The following is a 17166-nucleotide window of genomic DNA, read 5'->3' on the forward strand; positions in this document are numbered from 1 at the left end:
CGTAGCCGATGAGCCTCCCGGGGCGGGCCCGGGACGCGCGCCTGGGGGCCCCGGCCGTAAGACTCGCGTAGTCTGTCGGGAGGTGGGGGAGGGGGACAATGCGGCGTGCGAAGAGTGGGGAAGAAATCACGCGACTGGATTTGGAGTTCTGCTGGGCTCGAATCTCAGCTGTGCTTTTTATTAACCGTGGGACCTTGAGCTACTCGGCTCTCCTTTCTGAATGACAGTTTCCTCCTCTGTAAAACAGGAATGGTTAATTCAACGAATGTTGTTTACTGAGCGCTTAGACCAGTGGTGCAGGTTTAAGGCTGGAGGCAGCGGAAAAGGAAAACAAGGTTCCTGGTCTCGGGAAGCTTACCATGGGGGTGTTTGTACGTGTGTGTGTTCGTGTGCTCAGTGGTGGAAGACAGGACAGAAAATAGACGGATCAACATCGAAAGCAACAAGGTCATTACAGCTTGTAAGTTGTGAAGGTAACGGTGATGTAACACGGGGACTAGAGGAGGGGTGCTTGAGACAGGGTGGTCAGGGAAGGCCTCTACCAGCAGGTGAATTGTAGCAGAGACTCCAGAGAGGCATCATGACACCACGATGGGTGAGGACAAGATCCATAGAGAGTGCAAGTGCAAAGGCTCCAAGGCAGGACTGTGCTGACAAAAGACAGCGCAGCTGGACAGCCAGGACGGAGGGAGGTGGAGAACAAAACCAGTTTTTTGTGTGCTTATGGTGGGGACTGTCAAAATGATCACAGAATGCCAGGCACACAGTAGGCCCTCAGTTGGTGCTATGATAGAATTATGCCCAAGAAGCTGTAGTATCCCAGAGGAAAGGGACTCTGACAGCTTAGGGGAGTCAGGAAAGGACATAAAAAAGAGGTGACATCTGAACTGTGGCCTGACAGGAAGGGGAATATTTCATCGAGCAGCCTAGGGAGAAAGAGAATTTTAGGCTGCGGTACAGCATGGGCAAAGGCACTGTGGCCAGAAATGCAGGGTGTGTAAGTAACAGGTAATTAGGTGAGGGGGCCACCAGCAGCCAGACTGCAAAAAAAAAGAAAAAACCCAACCAACCAACCAACCAAACAAAAAACATTCACAGGCCGCTGGTAGAACTGCAAATTGGCGCAGACATTTTGGAAGGCAATTTGGCAGTGTTTACCAAAAGCATAAATGCATGTGCCTTTGGAGCCAACAGCTCCCCTTCCAGGAATTGATCCCGTGCGACTCTAGTCATACATGCGCACAGAGATATCTGTGCAAGGATGTTCACTGTAGCATGTTTTTTTTGTAGTGAAAAACTGAAAATGATCTAAACGATCATCTGTACAGGACTAGCTAGTTAACTGTGGCACGTCAACCCAGTGCAATGCCACACTATGGTTGGCAAAGATGAGCTAGACCCATGTGTGCTGACATGGGAGTGTGCCAAGATGTGGTGTTAAGTGTGAGAAGCAAGGTGCCAAACTGGAATGTGTGGAATGAGCCAATTTTGATACAAAGGGAATTATATTTTATGTATAAGTATTTATAATTTTCTATGTCAAATATATATTATATACTAACATGTACATACTTATATATACTGTGTATATATTATACACAGACACCTTATATGCAAACATACACATATTTGTGGCTAGATATACAATTCTTTTTTCTTTCTTGTTTTTTTGAGATGGAGTCTCCCTCTGTCGCCCAGGCTGGAGTGCAGTGGTGCAATCTTGGGTCACTGCAACCTCCACCTCCAGGGTTCAAGCAATTCTCCTGCCTCAGCCTCCCAAGTAGCTGGGATTACAGACATGTGCCACCACACCCGGCTAATTTTTGTATTTTTAGTAGAGACAGGTTTTCACCATGTTGGCCAGGCTGGTCTCAAACTCCTGACCACAAGTGATCCGCCCACCTAGGCCTCCCAAAGTGCTGGGATTATAGGCATGAGCCACCTCACCTGGCCACACCTCTGTAATAATTTCTGAAAAAACTGTTAAAGGGAGTTGCACCTAGGAAATGGGACTGAGAGGGTTCAGGGAAGGAAGTTTCACATTCCATTGCCTTCCTTCCTGGTGCAGTTTGATTATTTTCCCTTGGATAGTATTTTACTTGTGTTATTTTAAGAACTAGCATGGAGGGTACCTGTAATTATTTTTGGTCTCTCAGCATTAGAATTGCCCCCTTCCCATGTTTAGAGGGGTCCCCTACCTTCTGAGGCAGAACCCACCTTCCCCTCTGAGAGATGACTATGACAAATAATTGCTTTCTCAGTCTTCCTTGCAGCCAGGACATGTGACTGACAGGTGCAGCTCCAGACTTGGGACCTGAAGCTAGTCCCAGGAAGCAGCAGGGAAGCGGAGGGTGGGGGGGGGAGGGGTGTGTTCCGGTGTGGAAAAGTGGTGGTGGCAGCTCCTGCCAAGGATCATTGGCAGCAGTGACACTCACTGTGGGAGTGTCCAACACTAACAGGACAAGCTGCACTGTCCACGCCCAGCCATGGCATTGGCATTCTTCATAGGTCTGCCTGGTAGTGGGATTTGGGGCATCATTTCAGGCTGTGTGGTCTCCAACGTGGATTTTCTAGCTATCCTGGAGATTATTTGAGCTGTCCAGTTTGTTGTTGTTGTTGTTTTTAAAGCGATAAGGCTTCACTGCATCACCCAGGCTGGAGTGCAGTGGCACAGTCAATCATAGCTTACTGCAGCCTCAAATTCCTGGTCTCAAGTGATTCTCCCATCTCAGCCCTTTCAGTAGATGAGACTACAGGTGCATGCCACCATGCCCGGCTAATTTAAAAAATATTTATTATTTGTTTATGATTTACTTATTTATTTTTTGTAGAGACGGGGTATTTGTTTGTGATTTACTTATTTATTTTTTGTAGAGATGGGGGTCTCACTAGGTGGCCCAGGCTGGTCTCGAACTCCTGGCCCCAAATGATCCTCCTACCTCAGCATACCAAAGTGCTGGGATTACAGGTATGAGCCATTGTACCTGGCCCATGAGCTGCCCAGTATTTAATAAACTCCTTATCTGCTTAAATCACCCAGAAGTGATTTCTGTGGCTTGGGATTAAGAACTCCTGATGCCAGAGTGCGAGATAAAGAAAGATGAAGGAGGATGGAGGAGCGGGGAGAAGGAAGAAGGGAGAAAGAAGATGAAATGAAGCATGTCTGAACTTCAGATCACAGGAAACAGGAAGTCACTGAAGGATTTTAAGCACAAGAGACCTAATGGGCCGGGCGCGGTGGCTCACGCTTGTAATCCCAGCACTTTGGGAGGCCGAGGCGGGCGGATCACGAGGTCAGGAGATCGAGATCGCGGTGAAACCTCGTCTCTACTAAAAAATACAAAAAAAATTAGCCGGGCGTGGTGGCGGGCGCCTGTAGTCCCAGCTACTCGGAGAGGCTGAGGCAGGAGAACGGGCGTGAACCCGGGAGGCGGAGCTTGCAGTGAGCCGAGATTGCGCCACTGTACTCCAGCCTGGGCGACAGAGCGAGACTCCGTCTCAAAAAAAAAAAAAAAAAAGAGACCTAATGAGGTTTGCATTTTATGGGGCCAAACGGAGATGGGTTGGAGGAGGATGAGGCTGGCTATGGAAAGATCAGTAGGAGGCTGGGGCAGACTCCAGAGGAGGGACAAGGACGCCTGAACTACAGAAGCCCGGGTGAGGCTGGAGCGGGGCTGGAAGGAGAGAGGTGAACATCACTTGGGAGTCACTTACTAGGTGTTATGGGAGAGGGAGGAGGACAAGTCGAGGAAGATTCCCAGGTTTCTGGTTTGGACAACGGGGTGAGTGATGCTGCTGCAAAATGAAATAGGCATCGAGGGGGTGGAGCAGCTTGGTGGGGGGATGATGATGAGCTTGTCTGGGGGAATGACAGACAAACTGGAGGAGGTGTCCAGCAGACACTAGGGTGTCGGAGCCCAGAGCTCAGGAAAGCACTGCAGGCTGGCTGCAGGCGCAGATTTGAGCCACGGTGTACTCAGAATTCTTTAACAAATGGCACAAATGGCTCTCCAAGGTTGGGGCGGGAAAAGGGTAGGCGGGAAGGAACACCTAGATCTGTAGTTTGCCAGTGTCCTTGGGGTAAAATACTCCCACCACAGTTGATTCCAAGCTGTCAGTGTGATGTCATTGAACAGAAAATTGGTTCAGTTATCTAGAATTTTCATGAGATAGATAACGTAGATAAAAATAACCTTAAGAGCACAAATAATAGTAAAATAACTAGGAAGTTATGCGTTTTGAGTATATCTATGTTTTTTAACATAATTTAATTATAACTATATAATTTAATTTTTAACAATGTAATGGCTTTAACAACTGGCTCACACAATTCCTGAAGTTTTTTTTTTTCTTTCTTTCTTTTTTTTTTTTTTTGAGACGGAGTCTTGCTGTGATGCCCAGGCTGGAGTGCAGTGGCGTGATCTCGGCTCACTACAACCTCTGCCTCCCAGGTTCAAAGGATTCTCCTGCCTCAGCCTCCTGAGTAGCTGGGATTACAGGCGCCCACCACCACACATGGCTAATTTTTGTATTTTTAGGAGAGACGGGGTTTCACCATGTTGGCCAGGTTGGTCTCCATCTCCTGACCTCGTGATCCGCCCACCTTGGCCTCCCAAAGTGCTGGGATTACAGGCTGAGCCACCCTGCCCAGCCAGATTCCTGAAGTTTTAACAATTGTTCCTGTGAGCCAAGTGAGATCAGTGCCCCACTGGGTTTGGAGTCATTAGCATAGAGGTGGTGGCTGGAGCTATAGGGCTGAGTGTGATCGTCCAGGGGTGCATGGAGAGTGAAAAGAAGAGAGTGCCCAGAACAGACTCCTGAGGTGCTGCAAACTTTGGGGTGGCCAGAAGCAGAGGAACCTGGAGAAAGACTGAGAAGGCTCTGGCAGTGAGAAAGAAAGAGAAGCTGAAGAGAGTGTACAGAGACCTTGGGGATAGAGGTCGACTAGATAAATGCTAGAGGGAGGCTGAAGGAGACCAGCAGTGGAGAGTCTGCGATGGATGGGCAGCAAGTAGGTGGTTGGGGAACTGAATAGCAGTGAGCCCAAAGAGGGAAGGGGCAGCCAGGGACAGCCTCCAGGAGAAAGTGACATTCGAGCTGGGTTTTGAAAGATGAGAAAGACCTTACAAGTGGTGGTGAGCATTCCCAGCAAGGGGAATGCTGCAAGGGAACCTGCAAGGGATCCACCTAGCAGGTGGGACAATCCAGAGTGTCCAGGTAACAGAAAATAGGTTAAATTCTGAGTCAGGCAGGAAGTTCGTTTGGCTGCTAGCACAGAAGCTTAGGCAAAGCAGGCATTTATTCTTTCACTTAAACAAGTCCAGTGGTGGGCAGTCCACAGGTGGTGTGATGACCTCACAGTCATCAGGAACCCAGACTCCTACCTATCTGGTGCACCATTCTTAGTACATGAATTTCATCCTCATGGCCCAAGGTGGCTGCTGCAGCTCCTGCCATCATGTTGATGCAGACAGCAGGAAGAGGAGAGGTAGGGTAAAAAGAATACCTGCCACCAGTTGTCTTTTTCTTACTTTCTTTTTTTTTTTTTTGAGACTGAGTCTAGCTCTGTTGCCCAGGCCTGAGTGCAGTGGTATAAAGTGGTGTAATCTTGGCTCACTGCAGCCTCCACCTCCCGGATTCAAGCTATTCTCTTGCCTCAGCCTCCTGAGTAGCTGGAACCACAGGCACACGCCACCATGCCCGGATAATTTTTGTATTTTAGTAGAGACGGGGTTTCACCATGTTGGCTAGGTTGGTCTCAAACTCCTGACCTCAGGTGATCTGCCCGCCTCAGCCTCCCAAAGTGCTGGGATTACAGGCATGAGCCACCATTCCCAGCTAGATTCACCAATTATTAACATTTGCTACATTTTTCTCTCTTGCTCCGTATGTGCTTCCCTCAGAAGAAGGGGGCATGGATACTGGGTCACCATTCTCTAGCAGGATGGATCCTTTCCCCTGCCACACACCCGTACCACCCTTCAGAGCATGGGGTGGCAAAGCTCCGTCTCGTGGGCCTCCAGTGGCCAGTCCCTAAACCTGCGAGTCCTCAGGACCTCTCACTGTTTCTGTTCTCTCTTTCCCCAGGAAATGGGCCTTTCCGTTCTTCTCTTCCTGTCCCCTTCCTAGGAATGTACTAAGGTCAATGACTCTGGAAGCTTCTGGGAAGGGAACATGGCAAAAGGTGGGAAAGGGTTTTAGAGAAGATCCTGGTTGGAGCAGCTGGAGCAGAGAGTTCTCTTAAGTGGATCCTGGGGATCCCAGCCCCGCCTGGGTTCTGCAAAAATCCAGATGTGCCTTTGTAACTCTGTGTGTGGCGCCTGGCAGATTAAACTTTAGCAACATTCCTGCTGTCCAGAGGCCTCACAGTCCTTCAGGGCAGGCAGGACGGGAAGCTGAGAACAGGGAGGGGAACCGGGGACATTTACTGAACATCTACAACGCGCCAAGTACTCCATCCATCGCGTCACGACGTCCTCACAGCAATCCTTCAAAGCAGGCATTTTCATTCCCATTTTACAGATAAAGGAATTGATACCCAGAGAGGGAAAGTCACTAGCCTTTGTTCTTTTCAATCAGTTTTCCCTGAGTGCCTATTGGGTGCCGATATCATTCCAGGTACAGGAGACGCAGCAGGAAATAAGACCAATGAAGCCCTTGCCCCTCTGGAACTCAGCATTCGAGTGGGATGGGGCAGACAATTCACAACTACAAACCACAAAAGACGCTTCCACTGTGCTGCTCTTGTAAAAATCATCAGCGACACTCACTTTGCTAAATCTATTGGCCAATCCTCCCTGCTCCCTCTGACTTCTGAGTGCTTCCCATAAGCCAGAGCTGTCGTAGGCCCTGGGGACACAGCTGTGAACAAGAGAGGCCTTGGGGGCTGGGCGCGGTGGCTCACACCTGTAAGCCCAGCACTTTGGGAGGCCGAGGTGGGCGGATCACCTGCGGTCAGGAGTTCGAGACCAGACTGGCCAACATGGCGAAACTCTGTCTCTACTAAAAACACAAAAATTATCCAGGTGTGATGATGTGCTCCTGTAATTCCAGCTACTTGGGAGGCTGAGGGAGGAGAGTCCTTTGAACCCAGGAGGCAGAGGTTACAGTGGGTTGAGATCGTGCCACTGTACTCTAGCCTGGGCAACAAAGCAAGACTCTGTCTCAAAAAAAAATAAAAAATAAAAAAGGCTTGGGGACCTTGAGGAAGGCAAGTGATGAGTAAAATAAATCAGTAAAATATATGGTGTGTCAGGAGGTGACAAATGCTGGGGGCAGTGAGGGAGGAGAAGCGGAGGAACTGGTGCACTGGGGCTGAGGGGGGTTGGACAGTCACATGGATGGGCAGGGATCGCCTACCCTGAGAGAGGTTAGGAAGTGAGGGGACAGCCTCTGGAAGTCCTAAGGCGGGAGGTGGCTGGCACATCTGAAGATCTGCATGACTGAAGGCCACTGTGGCCTCAGCAGAGGGAGGGAGAGGAGGGCTGGAGAGAGGTGGGCCTTGTGGGCTCCTGCGCTGTGAGCAGAGGACGGAGTGATCCAGATTTCATTCTAATTGCTGCTGTGTAGGGAGCAGGGAGGGGACTATTCTTGGGCAAGGGTGAAAGCTGGGGACGAGTTCAGAGGCCATCACCATCACACAGGCAGGATGACTCTCACTTGGGCTGGGATGGTGGCAATGGAGATCAAGAGAAGTGGGTGGGTCCTGGATGTTTTGAAGGGAGAACTGGTCATGGCATGTGCTAACAGGTGAGAAAGACAGAGCCCCAGGACCATTCCAACGTTTTCGGCTGAGCAGTTGGAAGGGTGGAGAAGACGGTTGGAAGAGCAAGTCTGGAGAGGGGCAGAGGAGGTGTCAGGAATTCAGCTTTGGGATTCAGCTCTGAAATGCACATTAGATACCCAGATGGAGCTGTCGGGCGGGCAGTTGGATATGCTCCTCCGGGTTTCTGGTGGCGGCTAAGCATGTCACCGTCTAAATGACATTTAATGCCCATTACTGGATAAGGGCACAACACAGCAAGTACTGACAGAACAGAGAAGAGGTCCCAGGGCTTAGTCCTAGGGTCTTCTGATGCAAAGAGGAGAAACCATCCATTTTGTTCACAGCTGCGCTCCCCAGAGCCTAAAATGGTGTCTGGCACAAAGTAATTGGTAGATCATTATTTTTTGAATGAATAAACGAATAAGTAGTGCTAAGCGCTAAGAAGGAAATAGAACAGGGTGATGAGTTAGAGGGCGTGGGGGAGAGCGTTCTTCTCTAGATAGGGTAGCAGTCAGGGAAGGCCTCTTTGAGAAGGTGACATTTGAGCCAAGCCCAGAAGGACGAGGAGAAGTTCTGTAAAAAGTTGCAGAGGAAACTGCAAGTGCAAAGGCCCTGAGGCAGAAACAAATCTGGCCTTTTGGAGGCTCCATGTGCTCAGGGCATGGGAGGCTGGATCGCCCGAGAACCTTGCAAGCCCAGGACCTGGACTTGGGATCACATCCTGGGTGTCCCGGAGGTTTTTTTGTTTGTTTGTTTGTTTTTTAGATGCAGTTTCACTCTTGTTGCCCAGGCTGGGGTGCAATGGTGCAATCTCGGCTCACTGCAACCTCCACCTCCCCAATTCAAGCGATTCTCCTGCCTCAGCCTCCTGAGTAGCTGGGATTACAGGTGCCTGCCACCATGCCCAGCTAGTTTTTGTTGTTGTTGTTGTTTGTTTGTTTGTTTTATTTTTAGTAGAGACAGGGTTTTACCATGTTGGCCAGGCTACTCTCGAACTCCTGACATCAGGTGATCCACCCACCTCAGCCTCCCAAAGTGCTGGGATTACAGGCATGAGCCACCGCAGCTGGCATGGGTTTTAAACAAAGAAGTTACGTGACCAGATTAATATTTTAAATGATCCCCTCGAGGAACCTGGAGAACTTTCTGTAGGAAAGCAGGAGTGGAAGCAAATGGAGTGTCGGGAAATACTCATGCGGCAGCCAAGGTCAGAGCCAGCTTCCCTGGAGTCAGGGGAGTTGGGAGGGAGAGGAATGGGCAGATTCAAGATATTTTAGGAACAGGATGGTAGGGCTGGGATTCAAGAGCCCCTGCTGGTTCATTCCCGACATGAAGATGTCTCCCATAGACAGACTTGGAAGGGCCTCAGGGAGGGGCCAGGACGTCTGTAGGGTTGGGGGGTTGCTCTTAAGGTCTCTCCTTATTCACCTCAATCCAAGACTCCAGGGGCTTCCCCAGGCTGGAAGCTGTGGGAGGTGGTGGGAAGGGGTGCTGTGGCTGGGAGGGTCATTCCATGCTGGGCTCTGGGCCACAGCTGTAAGGTAGCTAAGACCATGCCTGCTACTGGGGGAGAGCCCTTCCTTCCTTTTTCTTCATCAGATCTAGATTCCTGGCCAGCACAGTGGCTCACACTCATAATCCCAACACTCTGGGAAGCAAAGGCAGGAGAATCACTTGAACCCTCCCAGGCTGATTTGAGGCCATTCTGGGCCACATATTGAGACCCCATCTCTATTTTTTTTTTAATTGAAAATTAGCCAGACATAGTGGTGTGCACCTGTAGTCCCAGTTCCTCGGGAGGCTGAGGAGGGAGAATGAGCCAAGGAGAGTTTGAGGCTGCAGTGAGCTATGATCATGCCACTACACTCCAGCTTGGGCAACAGAGCGAGACCCTGTCTCAAAACAACAACAAAAATATCTAGATTCGTGATCTCTTCCCAGCCTGGTCCTCCTCCAGTGCTCCCTCTGTCAAGTTTCTTCAATGCTCCTCCCACTGAGAGGTGGCAGTATGTCCCCTCCCTTGAATCTGGGCCTGTGACTCTAGTAGAATAGAGTGGGTCTGATGCGGTGCCAGGTTTCAGGCCCAGGCCTTAAGAAACTGGCAGCTTCTGCTTCCTGTCTCTTGGGATGCTTGCTCTGGGAACCCAGCCACCACGCCGGGAGGAAGCCAAGCAGCCACATGGAGAGGCCACGCAGAGCCATCCTGACCAGCACCCCCAGCTGAGGCTCCAGCTGACAGCTGGCATCAGCTGCCCCACGTGTGAGTGAGCAGATGACTCCAGCCCCAACCTGTAAGCCACCCTAGCTGACCTCCCTGTGGAGGAGAGCTGGGCTGTCCTACTGAGCATTGCCCACGCTGCACGCTTGTGAGCATAATAAATGATGATTATCATTTAAGCCACTAAGTTTGGGGTGGTTTGTTGTGCAGCAATAGATAAGGGGGACACAGTACTTCACCCCTCCAGGGCCTATCACCAAATATCACTGAGCTTTCCTTCTACATACCCCTTGAGAGGTCATCATCTCCCCATCTTCTCTGCCGCCCCATCTGTCACCTGGACGGCTACATTAGCATCCTAGTCAGTGTTTCCCCACACCTGCTTGCAGCCACAGCGTTCTGTTTCCTACACAGCAATCCAGAGAACCTGCTGAAAAGCATATCTGATTGCCTCCCCAGCCAGTCTGTACACACTCGAAATGCTCAGTGGCTCCCCACTGCCCCCTAGGATCAGGCTTACCCATTTCTTTCCCCTTTTAGCTTCGCCCACACTGGCCTGTCTTCTCGTCCCCTGGTATTCCACGTTCCCTTTGCCCCAGGGCATTTGCACATACTGTTCCCACTCCCAGAGACACCCTCCCCGACCCAGTTAATTATTTCCTATTATTTCTTGTTCATGCTTTAGGTCTTAGCTCAAATACCACCTCTCAGGGAGCTTCTTCTCAGTGGTTCTTAAAACGGGATCCCTGGCCAGCAGCATCTGGGAACTTGTTAGAAATACAAACATCCTGGGCCGGGTGCATTGGCTCACGCCTGTAATCCCAGCACTTGGGAGGCCGAGGTGGGCAGATTGCTTGAGTCCAGGCGTTCAAGACCAGCCTGGGCAACATGGCGAAACCCTACCTCTACAAAACAAAACAAAACAAAACAAAACAAAACAAAACAAAACAAAACAAAACAAAACAAAAAAACTAGCTGGGAGTGGTGGTGCATGCCTGTAGTCCCAGCTACTCGGGAGGCCGAGGTGGGCGAATCACCTGAGCTGAGAAGTCAGGACAGCAGTGAGCCGAGATGGCACCACTGCACTCCCGCCTGGGCAGCTGGAGTGAGACCTTGCCTCAAAACAATATAAATAAATAAACAAAATGGAAACATCCTCAAGCCCAAGCCCAGAACTAAGGAGTCAGAAGTTCTGAGACAGGGCCCAGCAGCGTGTGATGAGCAAGCAAGCTATGCAGGTGATTCTGATACGCGCACCTGAGAATTGCCGCCCTGAAGCCCCAGCTTGGATTGTGGACTTTTTAGGTTCTCCCATCCCCGAATCCCTTTCCTTCAGTGGGTTGTGTTTGTGACGACACAGATTGTCTGATGGATGCATAATCTCATAAACCTGAGCACAGGGCCCGCTTGTTTTTCACTCATCACCGTAGCAGCACCTAACGCCGTGCCTAGCACGTACCAGGGCTTAAGGATATGGGCTGAGCAAACACTCAGGCTCCAGAGAGTCACGAGCCCCCCAGGTGTGAGGGAGGAGCAGGGCCTTTTATACGTCCGGGACCCTAAAAGTGCCCAAGGGGAGGAGGCAAAACTTTAAAGGACTTGGGGAGGCTTCAGCCTCCACAGAAAAGGGGTCGTTCAGAAGGCTGATAAAGGGTATCCAAACCTTCCCCGCCTTCCTTCCCCATCCCAGTCCCCACCCTCCCCAACCTGGGAGAACCCTCAGCTGACTTCTGTTGAGCACGAGCCAGGCCTTGTTCTATGGGTTCTATGTGTTCTGTATCATTTAATACCCTCAACAAGCTTCTGAGTTGTGTCTGATTAACATTTTCATTTTACAGATGGGGAAACTGACTCGATGAATCTCAGGCTTGGCTGCGGTCAGGGTAGAATCAGGACTGGAACCCAGGCTGTGTGGCTACCTCACCATCCATGTCAGGTAGAGAACACTCAGGTGGGGCAGGAGGTAAGGGGGGGGCTGTGGGGAGCCTCATGTGTCTCCAAAGGGACTGGGGGCCTGTGAGGCAGTGGGTCCAGGAGGACCTTTCCAAATTCTCAAGAGAAACCAAAAGTATGAATCTTAGTATAAAACCCCCTATGTCTAAATGTTGGCAGATGATTAAACTTTTAAAAAACCCAGATGCCACTGGGTATGGTGGCTCATGCCAGTAATCCCAGCACTTTGGGAGGCTGAAATGGGAGATCACTTGAGCCCAGGAGTTTGAGAGCAGCCTGGGCAACATAGCGAGATCCCTTCATCTCTAGTCAAAAGAATATTTTATTTAAAAACAAACAAACTCAGGTGCTTCCAGAGACCAGATGAATACCTGCTCTGATGTGAGGATAGGGATGGTGCCAGAAGGCTCCACGGCCATGTCAGTGTCTCTGCTTCTGCCATCTGCAGGGCCGTCCACCTCACATTCTGGGGTCGCCCTCCACGGGATGCAGACCTTGCTGTCCCTTCAGGCAGGCTCCAAACATTGACCCTTACCTTCATGTCTTGGCCCCCATGGTGTGGGGCTTGGTCACAGCTGCTTCCCCAGCCCCAGGCCTGCATGAAGAAGGCACTCACTAAACGCTTGCTGTTGAGGTAATCAGGCTGGCCTCTCTACCCCAGTGCATCATGGCCCCGCCCTCTCCCCTGCCCCAGGTGGGCGGGGCAGGTGCTGGTGGGTTAAAAGCTGGTAGCTGGGGGCTTTTCAGATGCTGGGTCCTCCATGGAGTTTGAGCTGGGCATGGCTACTGCGGGCCTTGTGAGTCCCCTGCCTTCCCCTCCTGGAGCAGCGGACGGGCAGGGTGGGCACAGGGACAGCCAGGGCCAGAGCTCACAACCCATCCTGACTCCTTTTTTTGGCTCAGGTGAGTGAAGCTGAGGGTGGAATCCGAGAGTGGGAGGAGGAGGAGGAGGAGGAGGCAGCAGGGAGGACGCCCACAGGAGAAAAGTCTCCAAACTCTCCCAGGACTTTGCTGTCTCCGAGAGGGAAGGCCCGGACGGGGGGACCCGTGGAGGTCAAGCTGGAGCTGCACCCCCTGCAGAACAGGTAGGCAGGAGCCTGCGGGCGGAACCAGCCCCCTGCTTTCAGGCCAGCCTCTGTGCTGGCAGCATGGCCTTGGGCAACCCCTCCTCTCTCAGCCCTAGCTCTTCATCCGTGGGAGGCCAGGCTGACCTAAGCCTTGGGCCCTGTTGGCCCCTCCAGCCGTAACCCTGAAGAGACTGTGGGTCAAACACCCCCACTCCTCCCCTGCCCTTCAGGACAAATGGTTTCATTCACCTGAGAGGGGAATTCTGTGCCCCAAATCTCATTTCCCAGTTCGCCCTCGAAGGGGAGGGTCCTCCCTGTCAGTCCAGGTGTCCCGGGGGTGGACTTGGGGGCTCTCTGCTTCCTCCTGGCTACCTCCCCCTTCCCCCACCAGGTGGGCTCTGTGGTTCTTCAAGAATGATCGCAGCCGGGCCTGGCAGGATAACCTGCACCTGGTCACCAAGGTGGACACTGTGGAGGACTTCTGGGCGTAAGTGTCTGTCCCCAGTGGGGCTAGAGATGGGGGGCTCTGAGCTCTGGGATCCCTCTCTCCGGGTTGAGTCAGCCCTCCCTGGGGCCTTTCAGCCTTGGTGAGGGCTGGGGCTTGGTGGGTTCCACCCAGGGGGTGTAGGGCACAACCACCCCCAACCCCACCACCTTCTTTGGGCTCAGGGCGAGAGCCTGGGGAGCAGGAGAAGCAGGGAGCTGACCCTGACTCAGCCACTTCGGGGCTTTGTGACCTGGGCAAGCTCCTTCCCCTCTCTGAACCTGTCTCAGCTGCAAAGGGAGGACTCGGCTGCCTCAGCGTCTGGGTGCTCACGGGAGTGGGTCTGAAAAGGGCTGCACAAGCCCTAGGGAGGGCGAGAAGGCCTCGGCTGTAGCTGGAGGGGGGAGCGTCAGGGGCTCCAAAACCCTCCCCAGGGGTTGGCTCAGCCTTCACTGGGAAGGCTCTGTGGAAAAGGTGGGTCTTGAGAGTTTGGATAAATGGGAGTGGAATCCCAGGTGGCAGGCCAGTGTAAGCAAAGGCTTGGAGGCCATGGGGTCTGATGAGGAGTTGGGAGGGCTGAACCCAGTTGGAACCAGGCCCTAAAAAGCCTTGACTTTTGGCATGGGGCGGGGGGCTCTGTCCAGGCTATACAGTCACATCCAGCTGGCCAGCAAGCTCTCCTCTGGCTGTGACTATGCCCTGTTCAAGGTAAGCTCTGCTCTCCTCTTTCCCTCCTGCAAAGGGACAAGGGGTTGATCCCTCCCGGCTTCCACGGCGTTAATCCCTCAGAGGGGTGGGGGTGGGGAGCTACGGGCCACCTCTCAGCAGAGTTGCACTTTCTGACTGGAGGAAATGCTCTTACAGGGCCTGGACAGAGTAGGTCAGGCCCAAGCCGCACCTTGGAGGACCTTAAGAGGCGGAAAGGGGAAGAGGGAGTGGGAGAGATTTCTGGCCTGGCTCCTTAACTAGGGAAGGGCATGAGAATTGCTTGAGGACACTCATTGATGCCACACCCATCCCTGGAGGGCTGACATTGTGTTTAGAGATCTCTCCAGGTGACTTCTGCCCTGCCTGGGAACCATGAAGCCAAGCCCGGGATGTCCCCCTTGCCTGCACTGGGGTCTGCCCCTGAGGCTTCCTTAATCCACCCCCATTTGAACGCTTGTCTCAAGGAACTCAGTAAAAGAGACATGCACATACACAAGGCTATACAAGGTGACCAGTGCTGTCTGTCGGGGGTGCTGAGTGGCTGGGGGTGGAACCTGCTTGCAACTGAGGGAAGGAGGATAAGAGAATCTGGCCTACTTAGGGCCTCAGCAGAGAGCGGATAAGGCCAGGATGGTAGGTGGGTCCCCACTTCCCTTTGAACACAGGGAGGCAGTTGACTTGCCATCTGCCTTGCAGGATGGCATCGAGCCCATGTGGGAGGACAGCAGGAATAAGCGGGGTGGCCGCTGGCTGGTCAGCCTGGCCAAGCAGCAGCGCCACATTGAGCTGGACCGGCTGTGGCTGGAGACGGTGAGTTGGAGGAGGAGGGGTCCCCAGAGGAAGAGACGGGCTGTGTGGGTCTCAGGGTGGCAGTGGTCTCCAGGATGGCAGGCCAGTTCCTATGTCCCAGCCGGTGATCTCACAACTCCCTACTTCGGGTCCAGCTGCTGTGTCTGATCGGGGAGAGCTTTGAGGAACACAGCAGGGAGGTATGTGGGGCCGTCGTCAACATCCGCACCAAGGGAGACAAGATCGCTGTGTGGACGAGGGAGGCGGAAAACCAGATGGGTGTGCTGCACATTGGGTGAGGAGGGTCTCTGGCACAGGGTGGGGGCTTGGGTCTCTTCTAGAGGGAAGGTGGGTGGAGGTGGCTTGGCCTGCAAGGGAGACCTCTGAAAGTCTCCATAGCCCCTCTCCCTTCTGCCTTGCCCACCTGTATGGAAGCGTCTGGTGTTCAGATTTCTCACTTTCTATTACGGCAGTGCAGCTCTCTTTTGCATTAAGGGGGTCATATTTTGGGTTTCCACATGGGTAAGACACAACAGGTGTGGCTGTGGCCAGAATGAGGGTAGGAGTCTGGTGGCCTAAGTTATTTCTAGGACCCTCTGATGACTACCTGTGTCTCTTTTCCTCTGTGTCCCCCCGCACCTGCAGGCGTGTATACAAAGAGCGCCTGGGCCTCTCCCCAAAGACCATCATTGGGTACCAGGCCCATGCAGACACAGCCACCAAGAGCAACTCCCTAGCCAAGAACAAGTTTGTGGTGTGAGGGGGGGCCTTGGCACCCCTCCTATGTAATGGGACAGCCACCACCTGAGCCTCATTACTTTGGGGGCTGGGGTGGGACTGGGGATCAGACAGCCTAATGCTTACTTGTCCTCAAGTGAACAGGAATGCAAACACTCTTTAACATGAGTTGGGGCCTGGGCCTTAGGGGCCAGATGGGGGTAGTGGTGGCAGTTTGAGGACCTAGCTTGTCCTGGGGCCACAGGACAGCAGCAGGGTGGAGGAAACTCCTGGGGGTGAGGTGAGTCATGTGGGGGAAGGAGGGCTCTATGGTAGGCGGAGAAGCCCATAGTCCAGCGTTTACTTTGTTTCCACCCAGGAAGGGGGCGAGGTGGCCTGAGAGACGGACTCTTCCATGGGTGGGGGGCTCAAGGGCACAGACACTCTGGAGGGTGAACGCCATCACTTGTACAGAGGGATACGTGGGTTGCTGAGGACTGAGAGAGCCTCGCAAGGCCGCTCCCCTTCTCCCCATCTGTGACCAGGGCTGTCTGGGCCTTGCCTGCCTCAGGGCCAGACTGAAGTGGAGGTGGGGGGGATGCTGGGCTAGGCCTCACCAAGGTTCTGGTAGAAGTGGATAAACTTGATAATAAAAGCTTAAGCATCTCTCTGTTCCTGTTTTAAATAAATACTTCTGAGCGAAGTTGGAATTCTTTTTAAGAGGGCTTCAAACTGGAGTAAGATTCAGGTTCCCCCAAACTTTGATCTGCCCCTGTCCTGTCTTACAGGGGCTCATGAGAGATCACTGGGTACCAAGGAGCCTGACCAGGACCCAGGCCAGTATGGAGGACGGGGGGTGCGGCTGGGGAAACTCAGCCACCAAGGGGGCTTGAGCCAGGTTTCTGGGGCATATGCCCCTGGCAGGGCGCAGCCGGCGTGGCACCAAGGCCCAGGCCTTCGTTTGGCCTGAGTTTGAGCCAGGATAAGTAGAGCTGAATTTCCGCTGGGTGGAGGTGAGCCTGATGCGACTCCACAATGACAAAACGTCCTGCACGTGTTAAAAACTCAATCCGGACTAGCTTCCCCATCCGCCCGCCAGAGCAGCAGTTAACCTTCCCCTGGGATGGGCTCCAACAGCAGGCTGGTGATTGGGATGGCGCTGGTACCTAGCAGGGGAAGCAAGGCTTCTACACGCCAGCTGCCTCCAGCGCCATCAGCCGGCGTCCCAGGCGCGTCTGCAGGACGCTGGGAAACGCGGCGGCGGCGGCCAGCGCGGGGGCGGGGCCTGGCCGAAGGCGGGGCTGCGAGGAGGTCCGAATCAGGTTGTGGGGGACGGAGCTCGGGAGCGGAGTCAGGTCCAGAGGCGGGGCTCAGGCGGGACTGAGTTGGGCTATGGGGGCGGAGCCAGGTCAGGAGGCGGGACTCCAAAGGGACTCAGGGCTGTGGGGGCGGGGCCCGGTCCGGA

At 53.0% G+C, this 17166-nt stretch overlaps 1 protein-coding gene across 4 annotated transcripts; it reads left to right on the forward strand.

The window, feature by feature from the left end:
• The first annotated feature begins 71 nt into the window (after nt 1-71).
• On the forward strand, nt 72-16367 carry EIF4E1B (eukaryotic translation initiation factor 4E family member 1B). 4 transcript variants are annotated; one of them, XM_055285091.2, is made up of 8 exons: nt 72-473; nt 11822-11919; nt 12840-13021; nt 13395-13490; nt 14132-14195; nt 14892-15005; nt 15140-15279; nt 15630-16367. In XM_055285091.2, the coding sequence occupies exons 1-8, from the start codon at nt 221-223 to the stop codon at nt 15742-15744; spliced, it is 1062 nt and encodes a 353-aa protein (XP_055141066.1). In that variant the 5' UTR covers nt 72-220; the 3' UTR covers nt 15745-16367. The 4 variants fall into 4 exon arrangements, with proteins under 4 accessions (XP_055141066.1, XP_055141067.1, XP_055141068.1 ...); XM_055285092.2 differs by having other exon boundaries at nt 370-460; XM_055285093.2 differs by having other exon boundaries at nt 375-447.
• The last annotated feature ends 799 nt before the right edge of the window (nt 16368-17166 follow it).

This window comes from Symphalangus syndactylus, chromosome 7 (assembly GCF_028878055.3).
Source record: "Symphalangus syndactylus isolate Jambi chromosome 7, NHGRI_mSymSyn1-v2.1_pri, whole genome shotgun sequence".
NCBI lineage: Eukaryota > Metazoa > Chordata > Mammalia > Primates > Hylobatidae > Symphalangus > Symphalangus syndactylus.